General features: G+C 45.9%; 1 protein-coding gene across 3 annotated transcripts in view; it reads right to left on the reverse strand.

Moving 5' to 3' along the window:
* The window catches only part of LOC142885137 (ephrin type-B receptor 1-B), a 154,572-nt gene that overhangs the window by 55,521 nt on the left and 78,213 nt on the right, over positions 1 to 20,838 (reverse strand). For all 3 annotated transcript variants that reach the window (XM_076021297.1, XM_076021299.1, XM_076021296.1), the window contains exon 4: positions 5,987 to 6,142. In XM_076021297.1, the coding sequence (XP_075877412.1) occupies positions 5,987 to 6,142 (156 nt within the window). The remainder of the gene's footprint in view (positions 1 to 5,986; positions 6,143 to 20,838) is intronic.

The following is a 20,838-nucleotide window of genomic DNA, read 5'->3' on the forward strand; positions in this document are numbered from 1 at the left end:
CACTCGCCTCCAAATGTGCACTGAGGGCGGACAGCATCGCTCATGTATGAAAATGCATGTGACAAAGACACATGCCTGAATCTCTCTCTCGGCTTTATCTCTTTGTTTCCTTTTCACGCGTGCACTCGCTGTGTTTTGGTGTATTTCCACAACAACGGTTGAAAACAGCAAACTAAGTACTTCTTCCTAGTTGCAGCCTGAGCCTCGCGTGCGCCGGGGATTGGATGGCGAATTGTTTGTGACTGCCACTTAGCCGTTGGTTTTCAGTCTACCGAGGCCGCCTGCAGCTGTTTTAATTTGCCACAGGATTTAATTTGTCAGTAGCGTCGCTTACAGACTCTCAGCTGGGCGTCCGTTTAGCTCTGCCAGTCTGATTTCGTTGCATACATGTAAATGTTGCATGCCTGAAGTCAAAGGGGTTGAAGGATGTCCCCTGCAGAACTCACAGGATGAGCTCCAATCAAAACGGTGTGATTGTGCCAACCAGTGTGAAGCACATAACCACTGAGTATTAATTGTGGGTCCTTTTTTTGGCCCAGTCAGACACTACTGGTAGTTTTGAATTGAAGCTCGGTCACTGCTATCCAACAGGAAGGAGAAGATCAGGTTGTGAACAGGTCGAGTCACCTTGTTTTCCGCAAATATTTCATCGTTGGATCTGTGCTTGTGGAAACATTTTAAGGCTGTCTGAAAACTCCACCACCACCACCACATAATATTCCTCTGACACTGTGAGTTGCACCTCGATGAAAATGCAGATCACTGCTGCACAACTCCAGGCTTTATTTAGGGCTCTCTATGCTTTAAAATGCAAGACCTTACATCCTGTTCTACTTTACTCAAGGCCGACAGTACGCACGAGGAACACGAGCTCTTGCAGCCTTTATTTATCAGGTCCACTCAAATCAAAACGTTCCTGAAATATCCATCAGATAAAACAACAATTGCACACCATTCAGTGATTCCAGTGTGACTGTCCAACCTTAGCTGTTTTTTGTAGCCAAATTATGCCGGTGCATGCAGGTCGTTTCAGTTGCAAGGGCACAAATATGGGCTGTTTGATATAGCTCCGTTTCAATAGTTTAAACAGATTTAAATGACAATAATAATAAAAAAAAATAGTAATGGGCAACAAATCATAACTGGGCCTCCAACAAGGTCCAGCAGCAGTGATGGATTTACAGCAAAACATCTGTATTCTAAGCATTGTATTGCCTCAGAGTTCATGAATCTACATCACATATTTTTCTCTGCTGAATTCGATTACCTCTAGTGTTGCTAAACTCCCTGGCACCTCCCACGCACATACATGTATGATTATATGATCAGAGAGAGAGAGAGAGAGAGAGAGACACACACACACACACACACACACACACACACACACACACACACACACACACACACACACACGTACAAGCACACAGGCACTTAGATCTGTGACCAGGTGCCACCTGCACTGGAAAAATCCCACGGCCTGGGTTTCCGCTTTTCCACACGGCCCAGTGCCCCGGAAAAAAAGGGGAAAAAAAAGAAAAAAGCCACCTTGTGAACGTGTCCAAAGCAGCCGTTTCCGTCTCCTTTGAACAATTTGTTTTCATGACGTGAAACAGGCCTTTAGGGAAGCAGCAGACGCTCCCTCTGATCACAGCCACCGAAGCTGGAAGAGGAGGGAACGGGTGGTGGTAGGGGGTGGTGTTGGGCTTTCGAGACGTGGAATGAAACATGTTGGGACTAACGCAGTCTGGCTGAGTCTCGTGCACGATGCACTAGCGCTCATGCATCCATCACATCCACAACAACGAGACGTCGCAGGGAAATAAAGACATATGATGGAGGCAACGGAGCCTCAGAGTTGGCACAAATCCCTCCTCAGGAGTTGCAATGAAAAAAAAAATCATGTAACAAAATTACCAGCAAAAAATGAAAAACAAGTATTTATTGATTGAGCTGCAGCGATACAAATTTTTATTTGCATTTGAAACAGTCTGCTCTGTGTATTCCCACAAGAGGAAACTGCTAATTAGCAGCCTGTAATTTTAGCAAATGGAAGTCACGAGTGGCTTCATCGCTTTTTTTCCATTTTCTTTTTTTAAGCCTCACTATTTACACTCGATTTGAGAAAAACAATGAATTAATCCGGTGCCGCTGTGAGTTTATAGCCACAAGGGCTGAGATTGGCAAATATAGGCAAAGATTGGCAAAGAACACATTGACAGTGCTCGGCAGACACAGGTGCCGCTAGGAGGCCAAACGAGAAAAGTATTTCTTTCTAAAAAAAATGGTGGGAATGAAAACAAGATGCTGGCCTGTCCTTGGGTGCTTTCAACTGCAACACAAGAACACATTGAAAGCTTTTGTGTCCAGCACTCATTTTGAAACTCAATTGATCAGGTGTGCAATTCTGCAGAGGCCAGGTGCCCCTCTAATGCACCACACTGCGAGTGCTTTTGTAAGGCAGGAAAAAATCCAACTGAAAAAGTTAGAAAAACAGCAAAATGTTGCCGGTAAACAGTAATGTAGAATCCATTCCGAGTCGCAGTGAAAATGTGGTCTTTGGGCACTTTAATGTGCTGTGCTGATTTAAAACTCCATTCACGTGCAATCCCACAAAAACCATCGTGAACTGCGCTCCCTAAATGCAACGTGCTGAGGATGCACTTAAAAAGGCACACATTTCCATCTAACAGCTGATAAAAGGCGGCCTTTGATGGCAAAAGAGTGCCTTAGATGTTAAAATGTGCCATCTATGCAACAACGCTGCTGCGCCGCACTCAAAATGCTGGAAACGTCAGCGTAGAAAACGAGAGTTTAGTTGAAAAATGTTTGGCGGCGGGCGAGGAGGGAGGAGAGCAAAGAGGGAGAAGGAGGACTTTCAGGGACCAGACCAAAGATATAACAAATCAACGAGAGATTCAAGGTCTCTGTATTTACCCAATTACATTCCAGAGGTTTTTCCTTGTGTAATTGGTTGGGTTGGTTTGCTCAGTGTAAATGTGCACACGCAGCATTTTTTCAGATTTAAAAAAAAAAACTGAAATTATTAGTGTTTGCACTCAGTCACATTCACCCCAGATCCCAGACATCCCAGCACAGCCAACATTTCTTTTCTGACTATGACAGAATCTTCAAATCCTGACACTTGAATCGTACTCTGACAACCCCCACCCTCACCCCCGCCCACACCCCCACCCTCTCCTGCTGCGTTAATGGATTTTGTCCCAGCTATTCTTGACATGGGCCATCCAACCATTCGTCGCCTCCATCCTTTCTTTGCTCCAATCAGCGGCGGTTTCATGTGCGACTGCTTTCGACTGCAGTTCGGCTCGTCATTCTTCTTCCTCCCTGCATGGCACACACGCTGTGCAGGGAAAAAAAAAAAAAAAAAAACACTCTGGCCCTCAAATTCCTTACACTCCCTCCACTCCCCTTCCCCAGCTCACCTCCATGTCCGCCCATGTACAAATTATTTCTTTCTTCCCATGTGTGGAACCCACAGGGGGGCAGAACAGTTTTGGGCTGGAACCCAAGTGAGTCCGCACAAGGGAAGAGTGCAGTGGCATGCTGAGGCTCTACCCATCAGAGGCGAGGCTTGAGAGAGACGTGGGTTGAGACGGAAGGTCGGAGGTGTGGAGAGAGGGTTTGAAAGACTAGAAGTAACATCCAGAGCTGAGAACATCCCTGGAGGGGGGCGGGAGAGGGAGAGAAAAAAAATGTGGCATGAAGTCCACCCCCCCCTCAACCGCTGACAAAGCCGTGCACTGGACAATCCATCAGCGAGCTAATCAGACTGATCTGGAGCAGAGAAGGGAGCCGAGGCTGCAGCCTGCTGCCGCAACAGATTGGCCTGATTTGAGCCGCTGCCATCGCTCTCTTATCAGCCGCTCAAGTATTAAAGGAGGATTCTTACCAGGATGATCTCGCCAGCAACCAGCTCCCATAACCGTCCCTCCCTCCCCTCCCACACCCACCCACCCACCCACCCGCTGAGATCTAGGGCGCCCCGAGTGAGGGGCTCAGTCGCTACGCCGGTGCTTCAAAGGTGGACTCTTGACGAGCGCCGCGCCGCAAAGGAGTTGTTAAACTGAATAGGGGAACTTTAAGTGAGTCTGTTTCAAGGCACAAACGTGGGGGGGTGGGGGTGGGGGGGAATTAACAAAAACAAATTCTCAACGGGATGTGTTTAATCATTTTGCATGAGGAGAAGGAGAATCTCGTATCGTCTGCAGAAACTACAGCGTCTCACTGCTGTAGTTTCTGCAATGAGAGTTGGAGTTCATTTAACCTCCAACTCTCATTAACGTGGATTAAGCAATTTTTCTGTTTCTTTTGCATTCCATTGCATTGCACATTTCAGTGCAATGATGAACCATTTTGATGTCTTTTTTTTTAGGCTACTCCTTGATCCCAGTTTAATATTTCATCCTCCAACACTCGGGCTCAGGGACTTTTCTGTGAGCGTTCCGATTTTTTTCTTCCTAATGTTAAAATGCTGTGAGAGAAAACCACATTTTCCTGCTGGCTTTCGTTTCAATTGGAAACTAATCAACCACCCGAGGCATCTGAGGAACTCCACTGCGGCTCAGCAGACGACTGGTAACTTCTTTAAGAAGTTACTGGTAGAAGCCCCAGCTACATACTGAAGGTGTTTACGTCAGACACATTTTAATCCTCTGCAGCTTTGGCTTTACATAATTTGGAAAGAAAAAAAAAATCGGGTTATGCCCTGCAAATTCACACCAAAATGCAAATATCACATTTTTTATTTTATTTGGATCAAGGTCAATTTCTTATTTTTTTTCCCTGCAAAAATCCAGTAACATCCAAGCACACCATTCTGACTCTGACATGAAAAGCTGCCTAGAAAATTAGCGAGACCTGTGAGCACAAATCACAACTGTAAAACTGTAACTCAACAATAATACATCCATCACTGCTGCCTTCAGTCAAACAGTCAGTCAACACTCCCTGGTGGAAGGGAAGCACAGTAAATAAAAACTTTTTTTTTTCTTTTTTTTGGGTGTGTGGGTGTGTGGGAGGGTCCAACTGTCCTCACCTCTACTGCAATGGCAGCAGGGAGGCTTAGCATTCGGCTTATAATGCTGCATTAAGATAAGCACGATGCCGGGAGACGGTCTCGCCGGATCTCCGACGGATAACGGCAGGACACCGTCAAAGCTTCGCAGCATCTGCCTGAGTAATTAGGACTTCAGGGGACGGCGGCGGACAGAAGGAAAGCAGAGCGGCGAGAGCGAGAGAGGGAGGCAGATAAACTGGGTTGGGTGGTGTGAGAGGGTGAGGGGGGACTCATTGGCACGACAATGGAGACATCAATGGTGGAAACCCTGCAGACTAATTATTATGACCAGAGTAACGGACAACGGGGCTCCGGTTGCTCATTAAAGCCCTGACCGGCTGCGGAAGCTCGCAGAGGATCACAGCCGAGTGGCTCAAACACTTACGTGCACGTTGGCAGCATATGCGCCTTCATGCACGCATGTATCCATCACTGTCGTCATTTAAAGGGCATTGGTGGGTTTCAGATGATATCAGGTCCCTTGTGCGGACAGCAGATGAGGGTCAGAAAGTCATTTGAAACGGATGAACGCAATCAAAAGGCTCAAGTTTTGTGCTGTTTACAACTTTAACAACTAATCATGGGAAAAAACAAACAAAAAAACAATGGTTACTGTCCAGTTCCGAGAGTTGTCATCACAAAGGTGAGGAATTAGAAGAAAAAAAAAGAAACACACCAGGCAAATCACTGAACTCCTGACAAAAATCTTTCCAAAAATCGTATCCAACATGTTGATTAATCTTTTGAAGACAACTGCTCAGGCTTTGGTGTTTGCATCTATTCCAACCGGTGTTCTTCGCTTCCTGCCCAAAAAGTGTTTTTTGAGCATCACCTGGTTCATGTGACTGAAAATAAGCTATAAGAATGTGACTGTGGCACATGTTGAGAGGCATGAGGGAATCAACTCACTGGTGCAGGGCTCGTCCGGCTGGTCGGCGTCGCCGCGGTAGTAGCCGTTGCGGCACACGCAGACAGTGGCGGCCTCAGATGTGGAGCGGCTGTTGGGTGGGCACTGCAGGCACAGACCTGGACCCTGGGTGGACTTGAAGGTACCTGGTGGGCAGGCTGCAGAAAGAACAGAAGAAGAAGAATGTTAGGCCAATCTACCAGAGAAACTAATCTTTGTTTTTTACAAGTCGTGTGAGTATTTTATATCACTTTCAGATCAGCTCCCTCCAGCCAAGCCACTTGAAAGAGACAGCACAAGTGTTAAATGTTCAGATTATGTTCCAAAGGCTGCATTTACACCGGATGCTGCCGGTGACCCACCTTTTTCTTTCCTCTCACGTGGCACAGACTGGAATTGTCAAAAGAACGTGTCAGCAGGAAAGAAGCGTGTGAATCTAGACAGTGTCACATCCAAATCAGGCCTCTTTCATATGTGGAAATAAATCAGATATGATCTGGATATCTGTCATCTAAGCAAAGAGAATGGATATTCTCTGACGCTGAAAAGGGTGCATCACTGTTAATGCATATCACTGCTGCAAACACCCAGGTTTTAATAAGGGCTCACCTCCTTTCTATCTGTCCTGAAACATGAATTGTTTCATTTTCTCCATGCCTCCTCTCAGCCAGAACAGTGCATAACACACTCGCTCAAGCTAGAGAGGGAATGAAATTACTGCGGTATGTAAGGGTTACTGTCTTTTGGACAAAAATCACAGACTCCAGTAGCGACTCCTGAAATATCTTTAAAATGACGTGATCTTGTGAACTTTAACACTGCTGTAACTATGAACAAAGGACACAATCGTGTCCAGGAGCTCTTTGGTCAAAAAGAGAGCAAATACAATCTACAGAGTAAACCTTTGGAAAGGGTTGTCTTGATTATTAATAGATTGTAACTCAATTTAAAAATGCAAATATAATTGACAATTATAGGGCTTTATCATGATGTATTAATAAATTAGAAGTAAAACCATAATGGCATTGTAGTCAGCATCAGAACAATAACTATATCATTGTATATAATTAATGCAGTTATATGACAGCATCATAGTACATTTTTGATTAATTATTTAAGAAGATTTCACTATTGTGTAAGCTATTGTGTTGGTGAATTATGATACATAATATGGAATAATTCATTTACATATATGTATATATATATATATATATATATATATATACATGTTCCAAAGAAATAATTTATCACTATGTTACAAAGTGAGGCCACATTAAGCCATGGCTTCAGCCCACACCTTATGGTCCTTTTTTGACTGTCCGCATCAATGTACCATAAGATTTGTTGTAATGAAATATAATCCTATAATAAAATAAACCACTACTCCTCCTCCTACTACTGCTTCTTAACAGGCATTTTAAGAAAAATGTCTACTATTAGTGCCTTAGCTAAGCATTTAATGGCACATTCCACCAGATCACTACTTCTTCCAAAGCGACAAACCATCGCTGGCAGTTAGCCAAAGCATTTTAGCAAAGACCTCAACCAACAGTGAGCAGGCGCACTCAGTGGAGGAGGAGGTCGCCCTGTTGTGCTTGAACATTACATTTTTAAAGAGCACAATGGAGGACAAAGATTACTGTGGCCGATATTGCCGTGCCCAAGTTCCGAGCAATAACTTAATCCATATCCCAAAAGACGGCGAAGCTGAGGAGATTCTGCAGCTCTCCGAAGGATTTACCGACGACAATAAACCATGATAAATGTGTAATATTTTAGCTGGCTTACAGATGGGGGAGGACACCGCAACACTCCCACAGACCAGAGGGATGGAGGAGGAGGGGCTGTAAATTTAATGGGACAAGCATCTTACAGTTTCAGCAGCTGCATCTTTCGGACTGAGCAATAGACTCAGCGGGCTTGGCAGTTCGCGGTCTCAGAACGAGCATAGTAAATGTTGTCTTTATGGCGGCGATCGGCAGCTCGTGCAGCGTGTAAAAGAAGAGGACGGCAGACGGGGACGTTGCTCGGCCATAAATCGGCGCGTTTGTTGCAAAGGTGCGACGGTGACGACGGAGTGGGAGGAAAGGCTCGCACCGGTACGTTAGTTCGCTAACAACATAATGGCTCTCCCGCTAGAGCATCTTCTCCAATCAGACTGTAGAGGCTCGCATTAGTTAATGCAACCATGTCCGAGGCCGAGCTGCCTTTTCTCTCGGGTCAGAGGTGGGAAACTCAGCACAGGGGCCAGAAGGAGAAAAAATGTAAACCTTTGTGTCAACAGGCGTTTCAGGTTCATTGAAAATAGCCATCATTGTAAAAATGGAGCTCCAGAGGCAGCAACTGCACTGACGGCTGTCAAACTTATCTTCACTGAGGGCAGTTGGACTATTATCTATTCAGGTCACCAGTATTTTTCACATATTCTATAGACGTAACCCCAATGTTGAATATTCTTAGCTTATCGTGAGTACTGTGTACGAGCACAGTGGTTCTGTTTTATTAAAAATCCCTTCAAGTTCTCAGGTTAGCCCACATGCTGTGTAAATCAAAAATCAAACTTTCAAGGACAAATGTCACAAAACACTTATCACACAAAACTTTAATTGTGTTTCCTTCCTTCTTCAATAAATGTTGCCATTTTTACACATTTTTGAATAGTTTGTGGGTTTTAATAATTAACTTTATGAGCAAACAACTAAAAAACTAAAAAGAAAAACAAACAAACAAAAAAGAAAACAGCTGGTCATTACATTGCAGGTGACCAAATGAACTACTACCATGGGAGATGTAGTTTAAGAGTCAATGACCACTTCAAAGCAATGTAGACTTTAATTTTAAGAAGTAATTTCCAATCTCCCAAGCTAAAAACTACAGATTTGGCAAGTGGAATCATCAACATGTTTAACATCAGTGCTCAGCTAGCAATGGAACGAAAATGCAATCAATTAGTTTGAAATGCAACAGAAAAAACGTATGGAATCTCTCACCCTGACAGACATTCAGCCAACAGAGTGTCAGAGACACGGTGAGGTGCAGGAAGACAAACTAGCAGCGAGGCTGTTGCCCCCAACAGACTCTTATCTACCATCTACTCTAGTTTGGACCAGACAGACACTCTGGAGCCTAAGTGATGAATTTCATGTCTGGTCACACAACAATGTCCACACACAAATGCACGCAAGAACACACGCGGGCCGGGCACATACACACACCTGACTAGACATCCGCAAAAAAGCCCATAAGACCAGGAGATGTGAGCAGGATCTTTTTTAGTCCTCCTCATTTTTTTGGAAATTAAATATACATGTAGCGCAGTAAGAGATTCATGGATTTTTTGATTGTAACTTTTTTTTTTTTTTTAAAGGAAGGAAGTTTTAGATGGCAAAGTCCCTGTAAAACACAGATTTCATGTCGAAGAAGATCAAGGTCCTTTGAATACAAGAATACAGGGGCTCTTAAAAAGCCCTTCCTCGGCCATATGGGGACGCAGGAGGCAGCTGCACTGACATTTTATAAAGCAATAACTTCCAAAAGATTACAAGGCGATAAAACTCAGATCAGACTTTCATTTTCGGTGAGGGGACGGGACTACAACTCATGTGTCATGATCTTCTCGGCTGTTTGAAAAATTTCACGTCAGGGTCAGAACAGAAATGTGCACGCACGAGAGCGAGCACGCACGCACGCACACACACACACACACACACACACACCCTGCGAGAAGGTGGAATCGGTTGGCCTGGCTCTTTAAAGGGATCGGCATGAGTTGTGCGCTGTGTGTTAAATGGAGTGTGAGGAGGATATACGTCTTCACCCTCGGCTCGGTGCTCACAGATGGACCACTGGGCACATGGACACTTCAAAAACAGGATAAAAGGCAGAAAGACAGCGTGCTGAATCAGCAACCTTGTTGTTTTTTTTGTGCGTGTGCGCTGACGACTCCAAAAAAACCCCATACACTAATGGCTTCGAGGACTCCTAACCCGTGGTTATGTCCAGGTTCAGATCGGATTTGGCCAGTCAGTGTTCAGTGAAGATGCAGCGTAAATGAAAATGCAATCAATCCTCTTCCCCCTCAGTCTGATTTGCACAGAAATATGCAGCCCCAGCAGTGTCCCAACGCACACTATGATTATTTATGTGCCCACTCAATCAAATGAAGCCATTCCGAGAAACGCTGCCTCATTGGCGTTATTTTTACCTGCAGGACACACTTACTGAGCTGATTTACACACCGATGCATGTAACTGCCGCTGACCCCATTAAATGAAATGGGGCTCCTGCGTTTTCCGCCACTTGACTGGCATTAGACGCACGACAGCTGAGAGAATATTTGTAGTCGCACCTTGGACGGATGGAGACGCTGCAGTCAGCATTGCCGGGGAAGGTGATAAGTGACAAACGGGGGGTGACACACACACACACACACGGAGCAGCCATGCTGTACATATTCAGGAAACAGCACAATTAGCCCTGTGTTTTGCAGCCTCCCTCAAAAGTGATTAACCCTCCTCTCTGCCAACTGATGCTCTGTTGGATTTCCCATTTGTGGAGGGAGAAAAAAAACAAAACAAGTGGAAACACCTGTTGTCACTAATGTGAGAGACACAACATCAAAAAGGATTGATTGTCAGATATGTTTTTTCAGAACACAACCTTTGGAAAAGTGGATCGAACTAGAGGAGGACTGATTTTACTCATCGACAGGGAGTTCACTGGCAGGTTAGAGACACATATTATTGCAACAAAAGAGAGGTAATGTGGTTTACATAATGTGGTGGGCCTCTAACATGAGGTTCAATTAGCTGCTTAGGAGCCAGGAGTGAGGATGGAACCGACGAGGGCCGCGAGGCGGGAGGATGAGAACCGGATGAGAATGGACAAAAAGGCTCTGGCGTCTGGTTTTCAGGGCAGCGCTGCAAAGCGTTACGCCCCATGAATCTGGAGCCGAGCCCAAAGTCTTTCCCCCTGATTTGTGACTATTTAGACAGCGGAAGGCCAGAGGTTCCTGCGGCGCTGAGGATGAAGCGCACAGAGCCAATCACTCATCAAACGTGTTGATTTTCAGAGACAGGAGGGAGACGGAGCACTACATCAACAAACAATTAGTCTCCCCGGTGGGGGAATAACCCACAACTGAACTGACTCCATGCACACACACTCACACACACAAAAGAAGTTAAACATTCCTCCCTTTCAAGTGGTCTCCCAAGGATTCTGCACATTGTTCACTCCTCCACAGCTCTGCACTCCTTCGCTGCCGTCACATCTTTTCCCGTCCGTCCCTCAGGTAACCAATCACGCTCTCCTTCTCCCACCTTTCCTTCCCCTCCTTGTTTTTTTGTTTTTTTTTTCCCCCTCCCCTGATCTGATGACAGGTTTGAATCCTCCTTAAGGTTACTTCCTCATTCCCTTCCGCTTCCAACTCGCTTTGCGGTGTGAAGACAGAGGATCCCAGCTACTTCTGGCTGTCTGACTGACGTGACCTTTGGTCCCAGCCAACCCGAACGGGTGGTACTCTCACAGATTCCGTTCTTTAGATTACAGATTGAGCGTAAGCAACCATTTGGAGTCGGATTGTGTTCACGACTCTGTGTGCTTGCTGAAATGTGGAAGCCTTTTCAAAATTTGGATGGTTAACTCAAGCAAAACTTTTTTCCGCAGGGAGAAAGAACCACACAGTTTTGAGTCAAGATGCTCTGAACTGCAGACCAAGTGGCTGCATGCTCATATTTTTACCCCCCCCCACACACACACACACACTTTGCCATAAATACACTATATGAGACTGTTTCTGCCAAAGGTCAAAGTAGTAAACTGTTACCAACCACTGCAAATCTGAAAGCAATATTTTAAGCTCTCCTATTTGATCCACACATTAAAAATTTAATTTTTGTTAAACAATGGCCCTGGTAACAAGTCCCATTCAACTTGATCTCACTTTATTTGTCACACATTAAGCAAAGGACAAGCAACAAAATGATGTTCTCATCAAACAACGTCGGCTTATTGATTTCACCAGGACCAGCACCACATGAGAGGATCAGAGCTGTGACCCTGAGAGGAAAATAAAGCAATCTGCTTGCTAAGCTTTTAACACGGCGCACATTATAGGCAATACATCACTTTTGAAGGGGCTCCACTGCCTCATGTGCTGATGCTCTGCAATTCCCCAATGAGGTCCCAGGTAAAGTGTAGACATGTTTTTTTTTTTTTTTTTGGAAAGCTGTTGGATTGAAATCATATTGGCAAGCCACAGAACTTTTCAAGAGTGTGTAAGATAAAGTAGAAATGTGGAGGTAAGGACTTTCAGGAAGTGATGGACGGCTAGTTGGAGATGGATTTTAAGCTCAAATCAGCCAAATGTTGAGCCTCTTCTGGTCTGAGAACACCAGATTAGGGGGCAACCACTTTACATGTTTCATCTTACCTGGAAACTTCTGGAACCGTAGTAAGCAACTGACAAATAGTCTTGTCAAGTCTTTCCTTGATTATTTTTCTAAATAAACTTCCCTGATAAAATTCACGGTTTCACAAGTGGGGGCGGAGGGAGGACTGACATGTCTTTCAGAACTCTGTTTTCTTTCAGCTATAAATGAAGCCAGACAGGCTGAGAGTTGTGAGTAAGCTTCAGTGACCCTCGCGTCCAACTTTTAGCCTCCCACAATACATCCTTAACCCCCCGGCCCTCATCCATCACATGGAACGGATCGCTGTAGCCTCAACAGGCTTTGGAGTCCTGCGACACACACACACACACACACACACACACACACACACACACACATACACGCACACACACACACACACACACACACAATGAGATGGCTCATGCTTGGGTCAAGATACCCAGTTGACCCTGATTTCACTATTTGTCGCTCAGTCACACAGAAATATGTCTTGCCCTTTTTTATTTTTTACAGCTGGCGCTGCAGGAACGCCTCATGCACAGAAAGGGGGCGAATGAGAGCGAGAGCCCACTACATCGATTGCAGCGCCACGATGAGTCAGGCTGTCCAGTGGTGAAATGAGTGTGTGTATTGTTTGACAGAGGGAGATGTGAGATGTGACAGGACGGCAGCTTGTTAAAACCCATAGAAGGAAAAAAAAAAAAGAAAAAAAGAAAATCAGTGGCGCTGCAGCTTATTGGTATTCAGTTTGGTTCTTTTGCCATTGTTCATTTCGCAGCCCTGCAATCCGGCCATAATGAGCTGCTATTCCAACCCAGGTGTTCCATCTCTGCCAAGGTCATTGACGAACCACAGCGCAATTATTAGAGACAAAGGCATGAGCCGACACAACCAGGCAGGAACCAAACGTGCAGGACGATGAAAGTCAGACAAAACAAGCTCTCAGGCTTTTTGGATATTATTCGCCAGTCGGATCCGACTTCCGCGTACTTCCCACAAAGCGCCACCGCACGTCAACGGGGACCTGTGGAATTCGTCTGGAGCTCTGATCGGCGGTCCGAGACAGCCGGGCGCGTTGGGAGAAATGTGGCTGTTCCCATACCCACTTCTTTCAGGTCTGGCCGCGGCCACATCAGCGGCTGGCTGTCATCGCCCCCTAATCTCACAGAAGAAAGGAGGGAATGCGAGGCGGAATAATGGAGAGCCGGAGATGTTTTTCTTGGGAATGGAGGGCCGGCTGACAGAGTGCAGCGCTGGTAGCATCACTCGTCTGCTTTTGTTTGGGAGGCCGGCCGCGCAGAGGAGATGCACTCCCCCTGATCATTAATCATCTGTCCATTCTGCCGCTGTCGGTGCCTCTGCTCCAGGCTCAAACACTCACCTACGACCGCATTCACCCACAAACACACACACACACACACACACACACACACACACACACACACACACACACACACACACACACACACACACACACATGCAGCCACTCAAAAACTTTTCCGCTGGCCCTCTCCAGAGCACCGCTCATCTCGACACACTGGACTCGTCCTCTGGCAGAGCTGATATACAGCAGAAGGAAGGAAGTGGAGTGAACAGCATAAGGACCCCATGAGGAAGAGGAGATGTCTTCCAATTAGACTGCCTCTGAAGCTCCGCAGAGCGCTTCATTTGCCGTGTGATCTTTCGTTAGAGGACAAAGGCATTCCAGAACAAGCACGGACGGCTGTGGAGGGGGGTATTGGAACACAAGATGGAAATTTTTGGACCATTGTGAAGCAAGGATGGCAAAGCAGCGCTGCCTTTGAAGAGTCAAAGTGGCATGCTTGAAGTGGAGAGACGACAGCACAACGGGGTGACGGCAGAAAGATGAAGATAGAAAGCCCAGCTATGGAGAACACACCTGGCTCAACGCTGCATCTTCAGCTCTCGTGGATAAGCTGTGACCTGCACATTCACCATGCCAGGAAATAATGATGTAACGTCATGCGTGATTTTCAAGGCAAATGCACAGCTGGGACTACATTGCAGATGTGTCTGCTGGGCAGAGTGATTTCAGAAGCACATCTTTAGTGCAGCCAATCAAAACATTTTGTTGGCTGATAAGTACAGTAGGTAGCTTTTCTTTTTTCACTCACCAACACCCAGAACCTTTTTTACTTCAGTCACAAACCAAGTGAGTAACTACGGCACTGTCACTGAGGCGTCACTGCGTTGCTCCGCTCAGTGGTTCACTCCAGAAAGTAGCTTCCAGTATTTGCTTCACATAACATAAATATGTATATCTACTTCATTGCGTAGTGAATCGGCGGGTCGCAACTTGTCCAAACAACAGGCACTGATCGTTGAAGGGAATGTAACCTACTCATGTGACGACAGGTGTTTAAAACAATAGGCAAATTTGCCAGTGGCAATGTATCCCTTTAAGGCAAGGCCTGCGAGCACGCCAGCCCTAACAAGCTAACGCACAATTTAGCGGGCAGCCAACACCTCTCTGGGAAGACTGTTACCATGGAAACCTCACAGCCCAGCATTATATTGGCCTTTGCCTTCCTTTGGAACAGCCGGCCCATGACAGACCAGCCGACTGGGAAATCTGGCTCCTAGAAAGCTCGCGTCTGCGTGTGTTCCATACAAGACACGCGTCGAGCTGTCTGTCTGCTGTATGATCTCGCTGAGCTGCACAGACACTTGTCACTGCCACGTATCTGAGCCTAGCACATGGGCTTGGCCAGAATTTATCTTTCGGGGGAAGAAGCAACTGGGACATGCAAAAGGCGCTGAGCGAACCAGTCAGACAGAGGAGTCATTGCAGAGGGCGATGCAAAACAGAAGAAGGGAAGAGGTGTCGGTATTCCAGGAGAACACCGCTGAGCCAGTCCATCGGCAGCAGGCAAGGCAGGAGAGAAACTCTGCCTCACAGCTCAGCAGGCGCTTACATGTGCTCGCGCTACAATCTACGCTGTAATCAGAATCTAATGGGGGAGCGGCCAGGCTCGGCACCCGCTGCCAGCAACACCGAGACAAGAGAGGAGAGGCGAGACAGACGTAGACGGAGAGTTACTCAACGAGGGGTGAAGGCAGCTCTCTGGAAGAGGAGAATTTTTCAGGGCTGTTTGATTGGAGCCCAATTGCAGCGCTGATTAGATCTAATTCCACTCAGAGAGCAAAGTGAAATCAGAAAATCCTTGAGATTACCAAAGTGGTCGCATTAATATAATGGTTCAGGGGTGTTCACAAACCTTTTTTGGGGCAAATTGCGATATAGACAATGGTACAATTTGAAAAGAAAGTTAAAAAGAAACAGGCAATAAAACTGACAGACCAGGTCAATAAGTCAACTTTGTGTATAAATGATACCTTCAGAGATGAATAGTGTGAGATACCATTTGTACCATCCTTTTTTCAGCATTTGAACCTTTAAACAATAAAGCTTGATAGTTAAAGTTCACAGTTGGATCAATAAATCCCAAACTAGAAGAATGATCTTGCCGACCATGAACAGTTTTTGCAGAAAAATAAATCCAGTTCAGAGAAACAAAGATAGGCAAAACTTTCACAGGCAGATCACCTGGGTCTTGGTTTTGTACTTTATTCACACAGGGTTATAATAGAGCAAAACTGAATGAAATCTGACGCCCCCGCTGCCATGATAAAACTAGTGATGTGGTGTCATGCTACGTCCCCAATACAACATCTACAACACAAAACTACCCTTTTTGTGAAACTGAAAAAAATTAAGGGTTCAACCTAATACAAATTGTATTTTTCTGTTGAATGAAATCGTAACTTAACACAAGAGTTAAGTCAGTCAGTTATTGTTGGCAACTAACCAGCTAACATGCTGGAAACTTTCTCGTTCAACAAAACAAGGTTCTTAAAAACATATAAATCTAATGTAATGCTAATGTTGTTTGAAGCAGCTCGCAAACAGTAGCTTTGAATAGCTGCACATCCCAAAATACCCCTTTGACTTGGGGGAGGGAGGGTGAGGCCTTGCTAATGAGTGTAAACGGCTGTGGGGAGAGGGGGGGGGGGGGGGGGTGAGTAATTACGCACATTTGAAGGAGTAGCAGAGGAGTTAGCAAAACACCGGGCAAACTGAGGTCCCTTCACTGTTTTCTATTCCCCAATCTGATTTCTAATTGAGCGTACGTAACGCGGTGTTTCCACCAAAGCATTCTGGCAAAGGCGAGCCAACCCAGGCGGAGAGTAAAAGAGGCTGCCAAACACGGCCGCCGCAAATTCTCGACAAGGAGGTACTCCCTGATCCCCGACAGCACTGCGGTATGATGGCCATGCAATCTGTCTCCGACCTCTGACCTGTTGATAAGTGACCTCAGCGTGTCACGCCGGAGCTGACATTTTCACATGTGGCAAACAGGGCCGTGTGACACAGCGAGAGGCTGAAAGCTTCCCCCTGCAGGACAGACTAAATGGAAAGCAAAAGGGATGAAAAATAGGACATTTTCAGGTCTTTCTTTTCCTTAAAAGGGGTCCTATAATGAAAGAGTAACTTTTTCAGCTGCTTTGACACATGTTTTGGCATAACTGGCATGCCAACTAACAAGGCAGGTATGAAAAATGACAACTTTTCTAGACGGGCTGACTTTTCCATTTCACTGCTCTGAATCAGGTTTTGTGCAAACTTTTTATTATTACAAATTTGAGAAGGAATTGATGTCTTCAGTCAAGTGAGAAACAGAGCACTAACAGAAGTAAATAAAAGACTGATGGGAATCAAATCAAATACAGAGAGTCATTGTTTCATGTCCTCTTGTTGCACTTGCACATCTCTGCATTCTTGGAATTGGAATCTTACTTAGTCTGGCTGGGACTCTTGGCAGTTCATCTCACAGGGAACAACAAGGCATCTGGAATGCAGCAGGTTAATAGGTGCCCCATATATATTTTTTTCCTTCCTGAATGCGAGAAGACAGCAAAGCTGGTGTAGAGGGAGAAGCTGCAGCTGCTTCTTCAATGGATGTTTGACATCAAGCCCAGGCATGACTAGCAGAACAAAGAATGAATGAAATGCCTGGAAGTATGTTGTTTTAATACGACACACGCACACACACACACACACACTACAGGTGTGTTTATCCAACAATCTGGTGCGTTGAGGTCGCAACGCACCTGCGGCGTGCCGAACCCTCTGAAGGCAGCCGAGCAAACAGTGCGTCAATATTTCTCTCACGCTCAGATCAACGCGACATCTCCACAAACTCACCCTGAAAGCTTGTGTGTCCCCTTTCGGACAAATGGGGAAATATAAGGCACAATCCTGCACAGCGGTGACCTTTATCAGACAGCTTTGTGTAAACATGCCCCCATGGAATGAATGCGGCAGACATATGTGACTGTCACGCGCAAGGTGCAAACGTGTGGCACGTGCACATGTAACCAGACTGGCGGAGACCAGAAGTCACCTGTGCTGAGAAGAGTGCATGACAGAGTGGCAGGTGCCTCAGATCAGTGTTTTTCAACCACTGTGCCGTGTCACACTAGTGTACGGTGAGATGTCAGGTGTGTCGTTAAAAAATTGAAATTTCACTTAATTGGTCTAAATAAAAATAGAAACATTCCATTGTTGAGTGACTGTGATTTAAAGGAAAGTACGCCTGTTTTCCTCCCTCAGTTCCTCCCAGGATATCAGCTTTGTTTGATTCTAAACAGGCCCAGGCTTCACACTGAGTGAGTATAAATACACTAAGAGATTATATTGTCATTATTAGACTAAAATTTGACATTGTATAATATTTTGTTGGTGGTATGTACATAACAAAAGGGCCATGGCTCAAAAAAGTGTGTGTGTGTGTGTGTGTGTGTGTGTGTGTGTGTGTGTGTGTGTGTGTGTGTGTGTGTCTGCTGCTGACATATCAGACATCAGCAGCAGAAACATTTCAGAAAGCGTCCTAAAACAAGCCTGTGTGTCTCAGTCTTGTATGTGTGTGTTTGCGCTCGTGTGTGTGTGATGTGGATTAATTAAGGGTGTGTGACACATCCTCATTTGCTCCGTGACATCGCGGGAAGACATGCGCAGCACTCACCCGCCTCCATCCCCCCTAACCCATCACCAACAGAGAATTAAGAGGACAAACACGGCACGATCTGCTGGGAAACTGGATTAACTGTATAAATGGCAGAAAAGCCATTAACATGGTGGTGAAGTCCATCGAGTAAACACAAGTGTGTGTGTGTGTGTGTGTGTGGATGAGATAATGAGTGCACTGGTATGTTCAGGAAGAAGAGACACATGTAGCTCAACCCGCTGCAGGCGGCATGACTTCAGAGTCAGTATTTCTCTCTAGAATTTGCAATAAAGGGCTGAAAGGTGGAAGGACTGTTGGAGCGGTGCTCTGAAGGAAAACAGCGCGAGCCACGCAGTCGTCAGGACCGCAGCGTTTTCGGCCCCACCTGCTCAAATCAGGCCAGAATGGAGCCGCAAACACACGCCATGCTTTAGCCGCATGCACAGGGGTGTTTTTTTTTTGTTGTTGTTTTTTTACCAATGTTCGCGGAGGCAGTTTGGCCATTTTATCCACACACAAAAAGATTTTTAGGTCACAAGAAAAAAATACTATCAGAAAACTTGCACATAGAAGATTTATAGAACATTTTAAAAATGCATTTTTTTTTTTTTTTTTTTTTAAAGCTTATGCCTTTTGCTTTTGACCTTGACATTTGATTACTGTGATCTTTTTTGCTAGTGGAGCTGTGGCATGTCAAGTGTATTTCCAGACAAATGTCTCCTTGCTTCCTCAGGCAAAACAGTTTGGAAAATGTCCATGCGAGCGATGGCCGAGCCCTGGACGAATCCTTCAAATTGTGCATATAAAAGGCCTCACACATACAGACAAGTATTATGAAGTCCGCTGCTTTGTTTACGAACTGCATAAATGGTCATATACATGAAGACTGTCGGCGCACTGCCTAGCGCACAGCTGCATAAATAAGGTCAGATTCATGACGATATGCAATGACATCAAGCATGCACAAATAGAAAAATAGAAAAAGAAAAGGGTGGTAGGATAGGATGGGTGTGGAGAGGGGTGGGGGGTTGTGTGGGCGGCCACACATCTGTGCATGTCATGCACGTGGTCACACGTGTGCACAGGCGCACACAGACCTCCTGTCGCAGTGCATTCATTCATTTTGCATGTAAATGTCATGCGGGCGCGTTGCACACCTTGATGAGTGCCGAGCCCTTGGATGCACAGATATGCACGCACGCACACGTGCGCAAAGGCCAATTTACCAAACGCACACAGAGGCACCTATAAAATCTCTCAAGTCTCTGGCCAGGACATATTGGATTAGAAGTGTTTTTTTTTTTTTTCTCCTCCCGCTTCTCTTGGCTCGTCTCTTGGAGGCCCCAGATTAAATGCCATTCCCACTTTACAACAGATGGCTTGAGAAATAAATCATACCGTCCATATACGCAGCCACGACGAGATCCGCACACGCTCGCTGACCCGCATCCTTGCAGACGCACACTGACGTGGGCTGATGCGAGACATGTTGGGGGTTTAAAAAAAAACAAAACTTAAGCAGAGGCTACGGTTGGCTGCGTCTGCTCTTTGTATTCCAATCATTGAATCAATGCTTCTAAATTGATTGTAGCTGGGATGTTCCCTCTGGCTCGCTGCCCCGGCCCTCTATTGATTAGATCTGAGAGAGCCAATTGCTTTCACACTGGATTAAGGCGTTCCGGAGCAGTGAGCAGGGTGAGACAAACAGAGGGGAAGACTGAGGTTGGGTGGGTGAGTGCAGCCGGAGAGGCGAATCAACAAAGCCCCGAGATCTCCAACATCAACCCAACTAATTAGTGAACATCACCTTGTGGGTGAGGAGACGGCCAGGAGGGCGCAGAGTAGACACAGAGTGATGGTGTCTGGGTGTCTGCACACTGTACAGGCCAAAGATGTATCGCTTGTTTTACATATGCGGCGCACTATGTGTGAAACCAACCAACACAAAAAAAAACAAAATAACAAAAAAACACCACCACACACGCACTCACGCACGCACACACGCACAGATCTCTTGCCTGCGGTCCCACAGATCATCAGGCGCTATCACAGATCAAGGGTGTAATCTCATTTGACCCTGGAGCTAAGTAGCTCAGGGCAACGGCATTACACTTCAAAGCCCGACTCTGACTCGCTTACACATTCCAGCGCCTCAGTCTTATAGGAGCGTTAACCAAGAGGAGTGAAAAAATAAATAAAAAAGTACTCCGCCGTCGGACGGCACCCCGCCGAAACGACAGAGTCGCGAGCAGGTGGATGAATCACGCTTCCTCTCAGTCGTCTCTTACATCTGCCTTTCAAGGCTGGGCTCAAACGCACCGCCACTGATCCCGCTGGGGGCGCTGGTGTGCAGCCGGCACTCGCTCCGCACCCCCAGTACTTTTCACGCAACAATTAGCCGCCCTCCATGTG

The sequence above is a fragment of the Nelusetta ayraudi genome, unplaced genomic scaffold, assembly GCF_046127955.1.
Source record: "Nelusetta ayraudi isolate G7.1 ecotype Tasmania unplaced genomic scaffold, CSIRO-AGI_Nayr_v1 ptg000011l, whole genome shotgun sequence".
NCBI classification, from domain to species: domain Eukaryota; kingdom Metazoa; phylum Chordata; class Actinopteri; order Tetraodontiformes; family Monacanthidae; genus Nelusetta; species Nelusetta ayraudi.